Here is a 16,899-nt window from a genome sequence, read left to right on the forward strand (position 1 = left end):
TTTCGTAAAGTTATGCTTGACATATTGTTGGTATTAACGCTGCAATTGCTTACCCTGTCATCTATTGATGCAACCGGATTTTCCTTTCTGCTGCATCTACTTCCGTCGGCATCAAACAATGTCTGACTAGTAGAAAATGAAACTCGTCTTTTGCTCTTTTCACGATCAGCCTTAGACTCCGAGCATGCCAATGTTCTGTCTTGTATATCCTAGTTATGAAGAAATAAAGGCCTTTAATGAGAAGCTTTATTTCTTGTTGACAACAGTGCAGTTAATGCACACTTTAAATGTACAAGTAGATGACATACACACCACAGCACCAGTAATTAGCAGAGAGCGACGAAAAGAAAATAGATTGGTTTTTGATGACAAAAGTTTCCATCTATAGTGCAAATCCCAGTTAACCATATAGGTGACTTTTCGTGTAAAATCTCCAAAGACGTCGACATGGAAACTTAAATTCTATCTTTTTCCTTAAAAGGTTTACTTAATATTTCCAATTCCAGTATACGCTTATATTAAACTGCGGTCGAAATCTTCGAAACTGATGCTGGTATTTATCCCAGGCCACATAGTACCTTAGCTACAAAAAATTTCGGACAAATATTTGAACAAATTTTCTTCGATAAAATTCATAATGAGACGAATTTTTTTCATGACGAAATTCTGAAAAGTTGTCCGAGATTTCGACGATGTTTATCCGCCGAAAATTATTTTTTGTTTTCAAAGTATTTACAGATTTTTACATTGGAATCACTTTTTTGTCATCGTAAAAACAGTGAATTTCACCCTTTAGTTATTCTGATATAATGGTGTTTGCAAATATTGCAAATAGTTTATCGTTTTTACCCTGTACTCTCTTTTCATTCATGTGTCAACACAACTTTCCCAAGATTTTCCCTTTAGTTTCCATTTGTTATTATTTCTTTTACTCCTGAACTTTTCAAATTATTTGTTCAACTGAATATGCGCTGCTTTATTTTGATATTTTGCAAACGAGGCTATTTTGTAACATGAAAAATTGAAAAGCATACCTTGTTTTGAAATGTCGCCTCGTTTTGATTAGTAACCTTGTCTTCAAGTTGCTCGACTTTGTCAGCAAGGTGCTTGGTTACTGCCTCAAGTTCAAGGATACTGATTTGCAGCGATTTGCATTCTGCGCAAATATGCTCGATTTGCAAATGCTTATGCTCTCTGTAATCTCGTGTCTCATCATACATATCCTCTTGAGTGTCACATTTGTCGCGGTACGTCTTCGCACTTTCGCCAATTTTTGTCACTAAATTGTGGAAAGTACATTGTAAATAGTCAATTTGTTGCTTGCTCTCCAGACACAAGTTCTCAAGATAACCAACTTTATACATTAAGCAGCCGATTGCTTCGTCATTTCCATTTTTCTTGTTTGTAGGAGTGTTCCCAAATTCAGGAATGTTCGTTTCGTCGTATCCTGCATTTAACTCTTGTCCGTCTCTCACTCTACCATATTTTCTATCATTCAATCTTTGCCCTTCAACCTCACTCGCTGAACTGGCTGAAAATATTCTTTCTCGTTCATCTTGTGGCTCATTTCCGTATAGAAGTTCGAGCTTTTTGGCTCTCAAACTTTCATTGTCCTCGCCGTTAAGTACATCCTTCCGTAACAATACCATCTCTGTTTGCATGAGTTCAAATTTATTTTCGTATTCCCTTATTCTGACCTCTCGTAGATCTACCCTAGCTCTCAGGTCAACCGCCTCCTCTCTTGCTTCGTAAAGTTGCTGTTCGCAATTTTCTCTTGCGTAAACCTCTTGAGCAAGTTCATCCTGACACCTCTTGTTTGCACTGACAACTTCGAGTACTTTGTCTCTCATTTCGTTTAGCTCCACTGTCAACTTTGTATTTTTGCTCTTCAGCTCCTCAAACTGCAGCTGATGCTCTTTATTTTTCTCCTTCATTCTTTCATCCAAATCTCGATTTGTTTTGTACAAATCGTCATTTTCTGCCTGTAACAGATGATTTTCTTGCTGCAAATCTGAGATGTCTTTTCTTTGATCCACAATAGTTTCATTCGAGTTTTGGATGATTTGCTCTAGTTTCTCCATTTCCAGTTTATTTTCTGCTGTCAGTCGCTCGTTGTCAGTCAGTTGTCTTTGTGATTCTTCTAATTGTTCTTCTGCAAGTTTCAGTCGATCTGCGTCCGTGCTGTCGTTTTCCCTCTTCACCATCTCATCCACTCGGCCTTTCAAGAAAGTTTTCTCTTCCGATAAAATCTTGTTAATCTTTTCAACTTCCCTCAGTTTTTCCTGCATTTGTGAGGTCTTCATTTTGAATTTCCTTGTGTTTTGCTCCTCAAATGTTTGGTACTTTTTGCGTTCTTCTTTGAGCTGCTTGCGCAAATCATTGTATGTGTTTTCTAGCCTACCGTTCTCAGCTTTGGCCATTCTTAATGACTCTTCAAGTTTTGCTATCGTTCTGCTTTTTACGACGCTGTCTTGCTGCAACTTTGCGATATTTTCGAAACCAGTTTCCATTTTTTTCTCCAACTTAGACTCTTCAAATTCTTTGTGTTTTGGCACCCATTCATCTGTGTTTTGATCATTTTGCCCTGCAATATAAGCAGTTTTAGAAATATTCATGATACTAAAGAAAGCTAGAAAACAAGGATAATCTTCTGTTTAGGTGATAGTCCTTACGTTTTCTGAGCCTAATAGAGCCTAATCCAATTTTTACACACCAAATCATACTCACCCCTGTCAGAGAAGATCTCCGTGTGTTTAGTTTTCAAGTGGTGCCTTAGTTCGGTGCTCGTTTCAAAATACAGTCGCTTGTCGCATCGATAGCAAGGTATCCCGCTTTGTGCCATCTTCCTTCACTCTTGATTTGAGATTGATTGGTTATCTGCCACATTTGATCGGTTGAAAAGAAGGACTTTCATCTGACGTCACATTTTGGCTTGATTGGAATGGCACTTGACGTCAGAATTTACGACAATCGATACCACGTGATTGTTTGAATTGAATTGCTAAATTTAAGAAAACTGCCTAAAAATAAGGGCAACTGAGTTTTTATACAGCCAACGGCAACTCCTTTAAGACTCAAGATCCGGTTACCTCTAACGAGCAGATCTTTGCTTACATTGTGAGAAACTTGACAGAAGATATTTACTCGTATACCTTTAAATGAAAAAGTCTATTTATCTGGATAAATTGTCTATCCAATTCCTTTTCTTCTTTACTTTATTATAATTCAGAACCCTGGGTACCAGTTTTTTAGAGAGTCAAGGGTTAAGAATGGGGAATTGCGAACTTTCCTTTCCAATTCTCCTTCGCATTGCCCGTTCTTAATACTTTGACTCTCTGAGGCGCTGGTACCCAAGATAATAGCTCAGTTACAAATTCTGTGTCACTGTTGGATCACAATACCGCCCTTAAACAGTCAATATCATGTTAACTGTTGCTAAATTTGTACTTAGCTAGCAACCTGCTGTTTTTATAATAAGCTCTTGTTTTGATAATTACTTCGCTCGATCTCTGTGAAGTACAGGAAAGTTATTTTGCGGCTTGTATGAAACCACAATTATTTTGTCTGTGTATTATTTATTGAAACCAAGAACAGTTGCATATGATGTTTATTTTGTTTGTCAAATTGTTTTGCTTCTTTATAGCAATATCATCCTTTATGCTTCCTTTTTTGCAGAGAGGAGTTTCTGCCATACATAGAAGAGTGTTTCAATGAAGTCTTCTTGTTTGTCGATGTAAGTTTTCCTCCTTTTATAACCCAAATTTGGTCTCTCCTTCTCACACTTTGAGAATTTTTTTAAAGATTTCGAGGATATTCCCAATTATACCTAACAATGAATTTCTGAGAGTATACTTTGGTTTAGCATTATGATTTTAAGGTTTTGAAGGAATTTTAAGCTGATTGAATTTGCATTTAATAGAGGAAACAACCACTTTGGAAAGAAGTCTCTTTTTTGCCCATTTTTATACTTATCTCCAGCTATAACTCGGCAAATAGGCTTGCAAAGGTTGTAACCCTTTGTTTAAAGCAATTTTTGGTTACAAGTTTCTAAATTAGTAGCCATACTTCATATTTATGGTCCATATATCTATGTTTCTTCTTTTAATTCAAATACAATCTTTCAAAGTATCTGCTATTAAGAAGAAAATGCAATGGTTCGTTTATGTATGTCCTTTTTTTCATCCCTCCCCCCATTTTGTTTCAAGTTGGTTTAACATATTTGTTGCACAGGCCTTGCTCTTATTCTTATTTTTTTATCAAGTGAATTCTGCATTCATTGTTTTTTGGCATTATGGTTTTTAACTTGGTTTTTTTCTATTTTTTTTATACTGAAACGTATATCAGCTGTTTAGCATCTTCATTTATAAAATAATATCTAAAGTAAACTAATATGTCTCGTTTTTGAAACTTCAAGGACCCCAATGTTGGCTTGAGGAAAGCTTCAATAATGTCCTGTGCAGCCATGTCCAGTGTTCTATATACAGCCTTAAAGAAAAAGGGTTCATCAGATTTTTCTCCAGGTATGAGAGCGTTTCTGTCTTTTACCTCAATGTAAAGAGGTCACCAAATTGTATTGTTACTGCTATTTGCACCTTTTTCGAGGCTGCTTTTCCCATTATATCCCATTAGTCTTCCTGACATATGCTTTTAAAGTTTCATGGATTCGTATTAAAATAAAGGCAAAATGACAAATATTTATAAAAAAGATACGAGAAAATCTTATGACTTATAGTAAGATCACAAAACAACATAGCTTCTATACAAGATGTGAAAACAAACAGTGAAGGTAAACATAGGTAAATCTAAACAGGGGACGTAAGGAAAAGAGGTTGTGAAAGAAAAGGTAAGAACTTCAAGGGGGTATGTAGGAAACGAATACTCCATGTTTTGCAAATTCTAAGGAAGAATTGCCCTAGCCTCGTGTATACTGAAAATCAAAACTGCACTTCAAAGTAAGCAAATCAACCTTGCTTTGTTTGCCATTGAATTTGAATATTCGTCTTCATTCTCATCTGTATCATTTCTATCTGCTCTTGTTCCAGCAATTAAATTAACAGAAAAGACGTTTTCCGTTACTTTGAACATAATTGACAACGAGCATGATCAGTCCTGTGTGATGGCTGCTGTCGATGCAGTCAATCAGCTGTTGAAATCCTTTAAAGGGGGAGAGTTGCAAGTGAAAGAATTGGCTGATAAAATAGCTAACGCCTCGCACAATTTACTGCTAGCAAAGGTAGGGCAACGCATGTAACATTCAAATATTTCATTTGGCAATAAGTTTTCAAGCCTCATTTGATTATATTTGCCGTGATATATAACGAAGTACCAGCATTTGCTAAACACGATTCTGTACATCACGAGTTGAATCTTTCTTTTGCACTTAGACACCTTGTCAGCAAGACGGTGACGACTCATTTTCGGAAGAAAACGAAGAATCACAAGCTGAAATGGACACAATATTGTTTGAAAAAGCCGGTGATATACTGCCATTACTAGCACAGGCTGTTGGTGGTGAAGCTTTCAAGCCTTACTTTGAAGCATTCTTTCCACTTCTCATCAAAAGAACGGTATAAATCTCATTACTCTTTTTGGCCAAGCTACTTCTTCTAATTTCTTTTGTTACTTTGTGCCAAATACTAATATAATTCTAGCATTTTCTATAGATCTGCTGACTAATGATGTTCATTTAATGTCGATTGGTGAACAGAGAAGTTTCCCTTTATCATAAAGATTTTGACCTTCAAATAACGTCATCACAGAATATCTCCTTGCATAACTATGTTTATTTTAAGTAAATCCAGGTGTTCGTCTTTCTGTCAATATGTGATAAAATCGTTTCATCGCTAATTTTCTTGTAAATTTTTAGAAAAAATCCTGTGCTGTGTCTGAAAGATCATTTGCTGTTGGTACGATGGCAGAGGTGACTTCTTTTCCTAAACATACCATTTTCTTTATTTTCGATTTTCTTTTAACAATATTTCATTATGAATAAATTTTCTGTTCTTTGCAAGATAAATCTCTAAATTATTTTCCTGGTATTGTAAAGTCTTTTATACGTTGCCAACGATCAATCGAATCCTTTTTTTATTGTCCCTTGCAAGAGCACTTTTCAATTCTTCATTATCGGAAGTTTTTATTCTTTGAAAAACCTAAACATGATAGATAATCTACATATTTGCTGTGCTTCTTTAGAAGACTGGTTTTGTTCAGCAATATCTAACAGGTAATTCCAACCAATTTTCACCAAAAAATATTTAATACCAGTTTTTTGAGAACCTCGTCTCTTTTTATCTAGATAATTCAAGCAATGGGAAAGCACACAACCTCCTACGTAGAACAACTTGTGCAATTATTTCTAAGTACAGTGAAGGATAGTGATGATGAAGTTGTCAGCAACTCTATTTTTGGGTTAGGTGTTGTGGCAGAAAGCGCCGGGGAGGCGTCTATACCGTATCCTTCATGCAGTGGTCTTGCTGATAGAAAGTTTCAAAGCTGTAATGATTTTTTAAAATTTTTGTTAGAGACCAATCATGTTTTTTGGACATAGATATTTCAAGAAACGGTTAACCAAAGATAAACACAAATATATCTCACAATTTTTTTATCAGTCTTAGTAATAAATTTGATAATAATAATATATCAATTTAACTATATTTACAGTTTTAGAAATGAGTTAGATATTTCGTTCTAATTCGATGTGGTTCTTTTTAGGCAGTTAAGGTTTAATCGACTTCTTATTAGAAGCGATAGTGATTCATACCTTAACTTGCCTCAGATATTTTTCTAACATTCTTCAGTCGTTGTTTAGCATTGCAAATAGCAATCCACCTGCCCTGGTGATTGATAACATTTGTGGAGCAGTAGCAAGACTGATTATGACAAGCCTGAATGATCTGCCCGTACAACAGGTAGGATTCTTTCCATTATTTTCGACTAATTCGGGAAAGAAAATATTTTAGATATTTAGATAAGAAATTCTGAAACTACAAGGTATAAGGTCGTCTAAGAAAGATATTTATTTATGAATGAGATACCCAATCATTTGATGAAATAAGTTGCCTAGATTGTTTGTTGTATTTAAACCTTGGATGTTTTTGTGCGTTGTTTAGCTTCTCCGATTTGTCAGGTGAAGGTCTCCAATTTGCTCTTGACATCAGCTAAAGCAATTGTATGGAGGAATTAAGGTTGATATCTGCACACTTATAAGAGGTTTTTGCCAAAGATTTTGTCAAAGAAAAGCAGGAAAAATTTATGTTTGATTTTGTATTCTGGACACTACTAAGTCTGATTGTAATTAATAAGAGGACAAATATGCTAATCTTTCTTTTCCAAAAAATGAATCTGGCTTCAAAGAATCGAAAAGAAACTTTTTCACAATTCACTTTAGTGAGAATAGGAAATCACCTTTCGTGTTTTTGTTTTAAGTTCTTTAATTCAGAATTCCCTTACCATTTTGAGATCTGTTGATGATAACCGCTACAATATTTGAGCTTTACGAGGTTATCGCTACAATATTTGAGCTGTACGAGGCTATTTGTTATTTCTGTTTCTTATGCTGGTCCCTCTTTGTATTCATATTCTTATGGAAAATATCCAAAATTTTGCAAGTCCTAGATTTTTTTATCGATTCAAGTCTTTCTGCTTTTAAGGTTCTTTCTGTTCTTGTCACTCATCTCCCAATTAAAGAAGATAACAGCGAGAATGAAACCGTCATGAAATGCATTTGCTTCTTATACCGAAACGCAATACAGCTCGTGAGTACGATTGTCGCTAAAAATTTTTTATCGATAGCAGCTTTTATCGTCTCTTGCAAATGGAAATCAGGCAATATTAGAAAACTGAAATGCCATCAAGCATAATTTCTATCGACTTTGATTACAGCAATGAAATATTGCAAAAATTTTATTGGCTAGCCTTTGCGGTGTGTGAACATTGACATAAGAAATCATGCAGTGAGAGTCTTGTTGTTAAAAAGGGCTTCGAAAGCAGAATCAATGGGGATGCGATGAGTTTCATTATATCTATGCCTTTTGCAGTTTCAGGAAGCCTATCGGTATTCTATCTGCAACTTTTATCGCATTGCTTTTCAGCCTCTTTCTGCAATTCATTTATCTGCGTTGCAATTTGCCCTGTTCAAGAAGTATTAAGAAAGATCTTAGAAACAAGCATATAGACATCTTGTATCTTAGAGAGCTCATCTAGTACAAAAAATCTTGAGCCAAAAAAATTATTTTGTAGCTAATGAATTATGACCCTTTTTGGAATAATGTGTTTGTTATGGGCCCATCCCATCTGATATTCTGTGAAATTGGAACTCAGCCCCCATCTGCTGAAAACGTTTTCCTCGTTTCAGGAAGAGTATTTTTCTACCATATATGAGAATCCTCGCGGCACTTGATATATGTTCCAGGCTCACACAATTAAACATGTATTCTCGTCATAGCCTCGCAACAGACATATAAACCTGTCGAATATAAGTCTGGGGTTTATTGAGCAACAGTTCCTCAAGAATAACCCTTCCTTGGGCACAAAATATTTATCTTATGTTTTCCTTAGATTGAACCTTATATTGGACAGTTATTGGGTTACATGATGCAAACACTGGTAACACAAGGAAGTGGACTAAAACCTGGTAAGTTTCCTAATCTTGTCTGGCCTTCGTATTCCAGTAACTCAGCATATAATGTTATTTTGTTTGGTTTGTAAAACCGTCCTGGCCTACACAAAAGCGTTCACAGCTCTACTGGTAATGCACCGGTCGCTTTATGCCAAACCGTTATAATGTCATTCTCATAACTGCTTTTTTCAATATGGAAAGGCAAGCATTTCAAAATAATGCTTTTAAGCTGAAACAAATGAAAACATTCGGTAAAGGCCGGCACTATGAAGGCCGTCCATGCTCTCTAAAGAATGGTCTTAAATAGGTATACATAAAAACAGGACATGTCGATGAGATCCGTTTAGCAAAAGGCTTTCTTTTTCCACCGTGAAAATGGCTGAAGCTGACTCAAGCCGGCCCTTTAAAGAGGGTACTTTTCATGGGAACTTTTTCATGCTACGAGTGTATGACCAGCTAAAATAACAAGAAGTCCGCACGCGATAGGTCAAATGTTACTTATCGGACTTGAATCCGCAAAAAAGGTTTTTAGAAATCAGTGAGGACATGGAATCCAGTTGGAGACAAGAGCGGTCTATCAACCGAGTTAAGAGGTGATTATAGTTCTTTAATGCTAAATCTTTCAAAAATGTCGACTAAATGTTTTTAAGGTAATTGGGTCTTTTTTGTCGTTAAAATCCTTTTATTCTTTTTTATTTCGAAATTTTTTGCTGCAGAGGGCTCACCATTGCATATTTATAATTTCTACTTGAATTTTGAGCAGGGCCGCAAAGAGGGAAGCAAGGGGGGGGGAAATTGCACCAGGGCCTCGAGGTCTAGGGGGCCTCATTAAGTAATTAATTCCGTTTTAAACTGGAATTTATTAGAAGTAATATAATTTTTCTTTAAATAGTAAAATATTTTACAAGAATGAATGAATTAAAGCTTACCTAAAGGGCGTGGTCACACAAGTATTTGCTTTGCATTTTATCTCAACAATTTTGTCCGGGATTGTAGCTCTCATCCTTTTTATAAATTTGAAAATTAATAACGGATCTAATGCGTGATTTAGATTTTTTATGAATCCAGCTTGTTAATTTCATCCTTGATCATATAAATTTTTTTGTTATATCTCAGAAACAAGAAAAGCGCTGAAAGAGATCTTGACTGAAATCAAAGAACGTTCTCCTAGTGACTTTATGTCTGTAATCACAGCTACGGGAATCAGTCCGACTTTCTTTGGCGATCGTTTATGACGCCCGTGCAATGCCGCTATCGCTTAGTCGGTGCAGGATAAAATGCATGGCCCCCGGATCTTTAGAGGATCAGTATTAGAATTCCAAAACAACTAGTGCGTGCCAAGTGACACCAAGCTAGAAACTGTTTGAAGGCTAAGAATCTAGTATATATTTTGTTATGATTGAAGTCTATTTTGTCAATAGTTCCATGTTAGTAAAGAAATTTGTTATGCTTTTTATGTCTTTCTCTGTCGTTGTTTTTGATCAATAGATTACATACTTGTTATTTAGTTCTTGTTTAGTTATTTAGTTACCAGTTTCCTTTATTTAGTTACCAGTACAGTTGTGGTTGTTGAATTTTACATGTTTTAAAGGCATTGTTCATTTATGCTTGACAAGAAAGGTATCTTGTAGAAGAATCATGCTAAATCAGTTCTCTATGCATTCAAGCATTTTATGGTTTGATTTTATACAAGCCATCCATATGTTTAATTTAAATAAATAATACGAGTCTTTTCTCTGGTCGGTTTCATTTTATTACTGGGATAACTATTGCTCAAAGGAAATCTTTGAAATTTACTTGAATTTTGCACTCATAGAACTAAACCAAAAGAAGATTAGGCTTTTACCCTCGTGTTCCCTAAGTGTACCTCGTATCCCCTTAGTGTATCCCCTTCCAACTACAGTCCATTGCCATATCTCTTCGATTTGCTCGCTGAAAGCAGTCTTCCCTGAATTTTAATTCTTTGCCCCTTGCCCCTACTTCCGATTGCTAAAGGTACAATTTTCTACGAAATGGATGGCTTTTTGAAGTAGATTCACGTTTATGTTTTTGTATTCGAAATTGCATTCATTTCAAGTGTGTTGAACAGTACTTTATGACTTTTTTCGTCGACTTTAGGTGCTTATGTTGTTTGTGTAAGTTGAGCCACAAGTTCTATTAAATAATTCTCGAAGCTTTGTTCAAAGGTTCTTAGTTCATTGCTGCTAGTATAGACTTACAACTTTGACACAAATATCAGTTAAGTTTGCCTTGAAGCATCTTTGTTTCTTACCACTATGAAATCATTTCCAATATGGATGAGGCAGCAACCACATGAGCATTTTTCACAACAAGACCGGAAGTCTTTTAAGCATATAGATTTGAATAATTTGAAGATATTTGTTTCCATCATTCAAGCAAAGAAATTTCATCACTGCAACATAAAAATTTGCTCATTTTGAGCATAGAATTTTCCACAACTTACACGTAAAAGTTTGGCTATATTGAGCAGGATGATATTCACGATTTCAAATTGGAGGTTTGCTTTCTTTCAATTTTGATTTTAATTTCAATGCCTCATTGATTCGAGTGTCCTTTGCTGAAGAAATTGACCACCAGAGGCAAAACATTCTTCAAGAAAATAGCCTCCCTTTTTTCACGAACAGCCTTCTCTCGAAACCCCACTGGTATCAAGTAGTTTTCGACCATTTTAAAGCAGGTTTTGCTATGTTTACGTCCTTTCTTTCAAAAATAAATCCCCTTTGAAGCAAACTATTTACTGACAAACCACATTAGTTTGAAATAGTTTTAAATGTTTTTAAACAAAAAACGATAATTCTGCAAACCTTTTAGCTTTACATTTTTCGAAAAATTGAGCCCCTGAAAAACCATCTATTCTTCAAAAATTAGACCGTTTACTGATAAACCGCATTGTTCTAAATAGGTTTTAGATCGTTTTGTAGAGATTTTGCTTTGGTTTGGTCAAAATTATCAGCCATCAAAAATTGATAATTTTCCAAAGCCTATAGCCTTACATTTTTCGAAAAATTGAGCCCCTGAAAAACCATCTATTTTTTAAAAATGAGACTGTTTACTGATAAACCGCGTTGTTCAAAATGGGTTTTAGATCATTTTGTAGAGATTTTGCTTTGGTTTGGTCAAAATTATCAGCCATCAAAAATTGATAATTTTCCAAAGCCTATAGCCTTACTTTTTTCGAAAAATAGAGCCCATGAAAAACCATCTATTTTTTAAAAATGAGACTGTTTACTGATAAACCGCATTGTTCAAAATGAGTTTGGGATCATTTTGTAAAGATTTAGCTTTGTTTTGGTCAAAAATTTCAGCCATCAAAAATTGATAATTTTCCAAAGCCTAAAGCCTTACATTTCTCGAAAAATTGAGCCCCTGAAAAACCATCTATTTTTTTTAAAATTAGACCGTTTACTAATAAACCGCATTGTTCAAAATGGGTTTTAGATCATTTTGTAGAGATTTCGCTTTGTTTTGGTCAAAAATATCAGCCATAAAAAATTGATGATTTTCCAAAGCCTATAGCCTTACTTTTTTCGAAAAATAGAGCCCATGAAAAACCATCTATTTTTTAAAAATGAGACTGTTTACTGATAAACCGCATTGTTCAAAATGAGTTTGGGATCATTTTGTAAAGATTTAGCTTTGTTTTGGTCAAAAATTTCAGCCATCAAAAATTGATAATTTTCCAAAGCCTATAGCCTTACATTTCTCGAAAAATTGAGCCCCTGAAAAACCATCTATTTTTTTAAAATTAGACCGTTTACTAATAAACCGCATTGTTCAAAATGGGTTTTAGATCATTTTGTAGAGATTTCGCTTTGTTTTGGTCAAAAATATCAGCCATAAAAAATTGATGATTTTCCAAAGCCTATAGCCTTACTTTTTTCGAAAAAATTGAGCCCCTGAAAAACCATTTATTTTTTAAAAATGAGACCGTTTACTAATAAACCGCATTCTTCAAAATGGGTTTTAGATCATTTTGTTGAGATTTAGCTTTCTTTTGGTCAAAAATTTCAGCCATAAAAAAATGATGATTTTCCAAAGCCTATAGCCTTACTTTTTTTCAAAAATTGAGCCCCTGAAAAACCATCTATTTTGTAAAAATTAGACCGTTTACTGATAAACCGCATTGTTCAAAATGGGTTTGGGATCATTTTGTAAAAGTTTAGCTTTGTTTTGGTGAAAAATTTCAGCCATCAAAAATTGATAATTTTCCAAAGCCTATAGCCTTACATTTTTCGAAAAATTGAGCCCCTGAAAAATCATCTATTTTTTTAAAATTAGACCGTTTACTAATAAACCGCATTGTTCAAAATGGGTTTTAGATCATTTTGTAGAGATTTAGCTTTGTTTTGGTCAAAAATTTCAGCCATCAAAAATTGATAATTTTCCAAAGCCTATAGCCTTACATTTTTCGAAAAATTGAGCCCCTGAAAAACCATTTATTTTTTTAAAATTAGACCGTTTACTAATAAACCGCATTGTTCAAAATGGGTTTTAGATCATTTTGTAGAGATTTAACTTTTGTTTTGGTCAAAAATTTCAGCCATAAAAAATTGATGATTTTCCAAAGCCTATAGCCTTACTTTTTTCCGAAAAATTGAGCCCCTCAAAAACCATATATTCTTTAAAAGTTAGACTGTTTACTGATAAACCGCATTGTTCAAAATGGGTTTTAGATCATTTTGTAAAGATTTAGCTTTGTTTTGGTAAAAAATTTTAGGCATCAAAAATTCATCATTTTTCAAAGACTATAGCCTTACTTTTTTTCGAAAAATTGAGCCCCTCAAAAACCATATATTCTTTAAAAGTTAGACCGTTTACTGATGAACCGCATTTATCAAAGTGAGTTTGGGATTATTTTGTAAAAGTTTAGCTTTGTTTTGGTGAAAAATTTCAGCCATCAAAAATTGATAATTTTCCAAAGCCTATAGCCTTACATTTTTCGAAAAATTGAGCCCCTGAAAAATCATCTATTTTTTTAAAATTAGACCGTTTACTAAAAATCCGCATTGTTCAAAATGGGTTTTAGATCATTTTGTAGAGATTTAGCTTTGTTTTGGTCAAAAATTTCAGCCATCAAAAATTGATAATTTTCCAAAGCCTATAACCTTACATTTTTCGAAAAATTGAGCCCCTGAAAAACCATTTATTTTTTTAAAATTAGACCGTTTACTAATAAACCGCATTGTTCAAAATGGGTTTTAGATCATTTTGTAAAGATTTAGCTTTGTTTTGGTAAAAAATTTTAGGCATCAAAAATTCATCATTTTTCAAAGACTATAGCCTTACTTTTTTTCGAAAAATTGAGCCCCTCAAAAACCATATATTCTTTAAAAGTTAGACCGTTTACTGATGAACCGCATTTATCAAAGTGAGTTTGGGATTATTTTGTAAAAGTTTAGCTTTGTTTTGGTGAAAAATTTCAGCCATCAAAAATTGATAATTTTCCAAAGCCTATAGCCTTACATTTTTCGAAAAATTGAGCCCCTGAAAAATCATCTATTTTTTTAAAATTAGACCGTTTACTAAAAATCCGCATTGTTCAAAATGGGTTTTAGATCATTTTGTAGAGATTTAGCTTTGTTTTGGTCAAAAATTTCAGCCATCAAAAATTGATAATTTTCCAAAGCCTATAACCTTACATTTTTCGAAAAATTGAGCCCCTGAAAAACCATTTATTTTTTTAAAATTAGACCGTTTACTAATAAACCGCATTGTTCAAAATGGGTTTTAGATCATTTTGTTGAGATTTAGCTTTGTTTTGGTCAAACATTTCAGCCATAAAAAATTGATGATTCTCCAAAGCCTATAGCCTTACTTTTTTTCAAAAATTGAGCCCCTGAAAAACCATCTATTTTGTAAAAATTAGACCGTTTACTGATAAACCGCATTGTTCAAAATGGGTTTGGGATCATTTTGTAAAAGTTTAGCTTTGTTTTGGTGAAAAATTTCAGCCATCAAAAATTGATAATTTTCCAAAGCCTATAGCCTTACATTTTTCGAAAAATTTAGCCCCTGAAAGACCATCTATTTTTTAAAAATTAGACCGTTTACTGATAAACCGCATTGTTCAAAATGAGTTTGGGATCATTTTGTAAAGATTTAGCTTTGTTTTGGTAAAAAATTTTAGGCATCAAAAATTCATCATTTTTCAAAGACTATAGCCTTACTTTTTTTCGAAAAATTGAGCCCCTCAAAAACCATATATTCTTTAAAAGTTAGACCGTTTACTGATGAACCGCATTTATCAAAGTGAGTTTGGGATTATTTTGTGAAGATTTAGCTTTGTTTTGGTGAAGAATTTCAGCCATAAAAAATTGATGATTTTCCAAAGCCTATAGCCTTACATTTTTCGAAAAATTGAGCCCCTGAAAAACCATCTATTTTTTTAAAATTAGACCGTTTACTAATAAACCGCATTGTTCAAAATGGGTTTTAGATCATTTTGTAGAGATTTAGCTTTGTTTTGGTCAAAAATTTCAGCCATCAAAAATTGATAATTTTCCAAAGCCTATAGCCTTACTTTTTTCCGAAAAATTGAGCCCCTCAAAAACCATATATTCTTTAAAAGTTTGACTGTTTACTGATAAACCGCATTGTTCAAAATGGGTTTTAGATCATTTTGTAAAGATTTAGCTTTGTTTTGGTAAAAAATTTTAGCCATCAAAAATTCATCATTTTTCAAAGACTATAGCCTTACTTTTTTTCGAAAAATTGAGCCCCTCAAAAACCATATATTCTTTAAAAGTTAGACCGTTTACTGATGAACGGCATTTATCAAAGTGAGTTTGGGATTATTTTGTGAAGATTTAGCTTTGTTTTGGTGAAGAATTTCAGCCATCAAAAATTGATAATTTTCCAAAGCCTATAGCCTTACTTTTTTCGAAAAATTGAGCCCCTGAAAGACCATCTATTTTTTAAAAATTAGACCGTTTACTGATAAACCGCATTGTTCAAAATGAGTTTGGGATCATTTTGTAAAGATTTAGCTTGTTTTGGTCAAAAATATCAGCCATAAAAAATTGATGATTTTCCAAAGCCTATAGCCTTACTTTTTTTCAAAAATTGAGCCCCTGAAAAACCATCTATTTTTTAAAAATGAGACTGTTTACTGATAAACCGCGTTGTTCAAAATGGGTTTGGGATCATTTATTAAAAGTTTAGCTTTGTTTTGGTGAAAAATTTCAGCCATCAAAAATTGATGATTTTCCAAAGCCTATAGCCTTACTTTTTTCGAAAAATTGAGCCCCTGAAAGACCATCTATTCTTTAAAAATGAGACTGTTTACTGATAAACCGCATTGTTCAAAATGGGTTTTAGATCATTTTGTAAAGATTTAGCTTTGTTTTGGTAAAAAATTTTAGGCATAAAAAATTCATCATTTTTCAAAGACTATAGCCTTACTTTTTTTCGAAAAATTGAGCCCCTCAAAAACCATATATTCTTTAAAAGTTAGACTGTTTACTGATAAACCGCATTGTTCAAAATGGGTTTTAGATCATTTTGTAAAGATTTAGCTTTATTTTGGTAAAAAATTTTAGGCATAAAAAATTCATCATTTTTCAAAGACTATAGCCTTACTTTTTTTCGAAAAATTGAGCCCCTGAAAGACCATCTATTTTTTAAAAATGAGACTGTTTACTGATAAACCGCGTTGTTCAAAATGGGTTTGGGATCATTTATTAAAAGTTTAGCTTTGTTTTGGTGAAAAATTTCAGCCATCAAAAATTGATGATTTTCCAAAGCCTATAGCCTTACTTTTTTCGAAAAATTGAGCCCCTGAAAGACCATCTATTCTTTAAAAATGAGACTGTTTACTGATAAACCGCATTGTTCAAAATGGGTTTTAGATCATTTTGTAAAGATTTAGCTTTGTTTTGGTAAAAAATTTTAGGCATAAAAAATTCATCATTTTTCAAAGACTATAGCCTTACTTTTTTTCGAAAAATTGAGCCCCTCAAAAACCATATATTCTTTAAAAGTTAGACTGTTTACTGATAAACCGCATTGTTCAAAATGGGTTTTAGATCATTTTGTAAAGATTTAGCTTTATTTTGGTAAAAAATTTTAGGCATAAAAAATTCATCATTTTTCAAAGACTATAGCCTTACTTTCTTTCGAAAAATTGAGCCCCTCAAAAACCATATATTCTTTAAAAGTTAGACCGTTTACTGATGAACCGCATTGTTCAAAATGGGTTCTAGATCATTTTGTAGAGATTTAGCTTGTTTTGGTTAAAAATATCAGCCATAAAAAATTGATGA

The 16,899-nt window shown here is 33.5% G+C and overlaps 1 protein-coding gene across 1 annotated transcript in view; it reads left to right on the forward strand.

The window, feature by feature from the left end:
* LOC148957518 (importin-4-like) overlaps nt 1-11,074 on the forward strand; it is a 35,702-nt gene extending 24,628 nt beyond the window's left edge. Inside the window, exons 28-37 of the mRNA XM_089115215.1 lie at nt 3,676-3,733; nt 4,415-4,520; nt 5,043-5,233; nt 5,385-5,567; nt 5,867-5,920; nt 6,296-6,450; nt 6,776-6,908; nt 7,650-7,754; nt 8,557-8,632; nt 9,734-11,074. Of these exons, the coding sequence (XP_088971341.1) occupies nt 3,676-3,733; nt 4,415-4,520; nt 5,043-5,233; nt 5,385-5,567; nt 5,867-5,920; nt 6,296-6,450; nt 6,776-6,908; nt 7,650-7,754; nt 8,557-8,632; nt 9,734-9,852 (1,180 nt within the window). The 3' untranslated portion in view covers nt 9,853-11,074. The remainder of the gene's footprint in view (nt 1-3,675; nt 3,734-4,414; nt 4,521-5,042; nt 5,234-5,384; nt 5,568-5,866; nt 5,921-6,295; nt 6,451-6,775; nt 6,909-7,649; nt 7,755-8,556; nt 8,633-9,733) is intronic.
* The last annotated feature ends 5,825 nt before the right edge of the window (nt 11,075-16,899 follow it).

Source organism: Rhopilema esculentum, unplaced genomic scaffold (assembly GCF_057945365.1).
Source record: "Rhopilema esculentum isolate cy_ngs unplaced genomic scaffold, ASM5794536v1 HiC_scaffold_23, whole genome shotgun sequence".
Taxonomy (NCBI): domain Eukaryota; kingdom Metazoa; phylum Cnidaria; class Scyphozoa; order Rhizostomeae; family Rhizostomatidae; genus Rhopilema; species Rhopilema esculentum.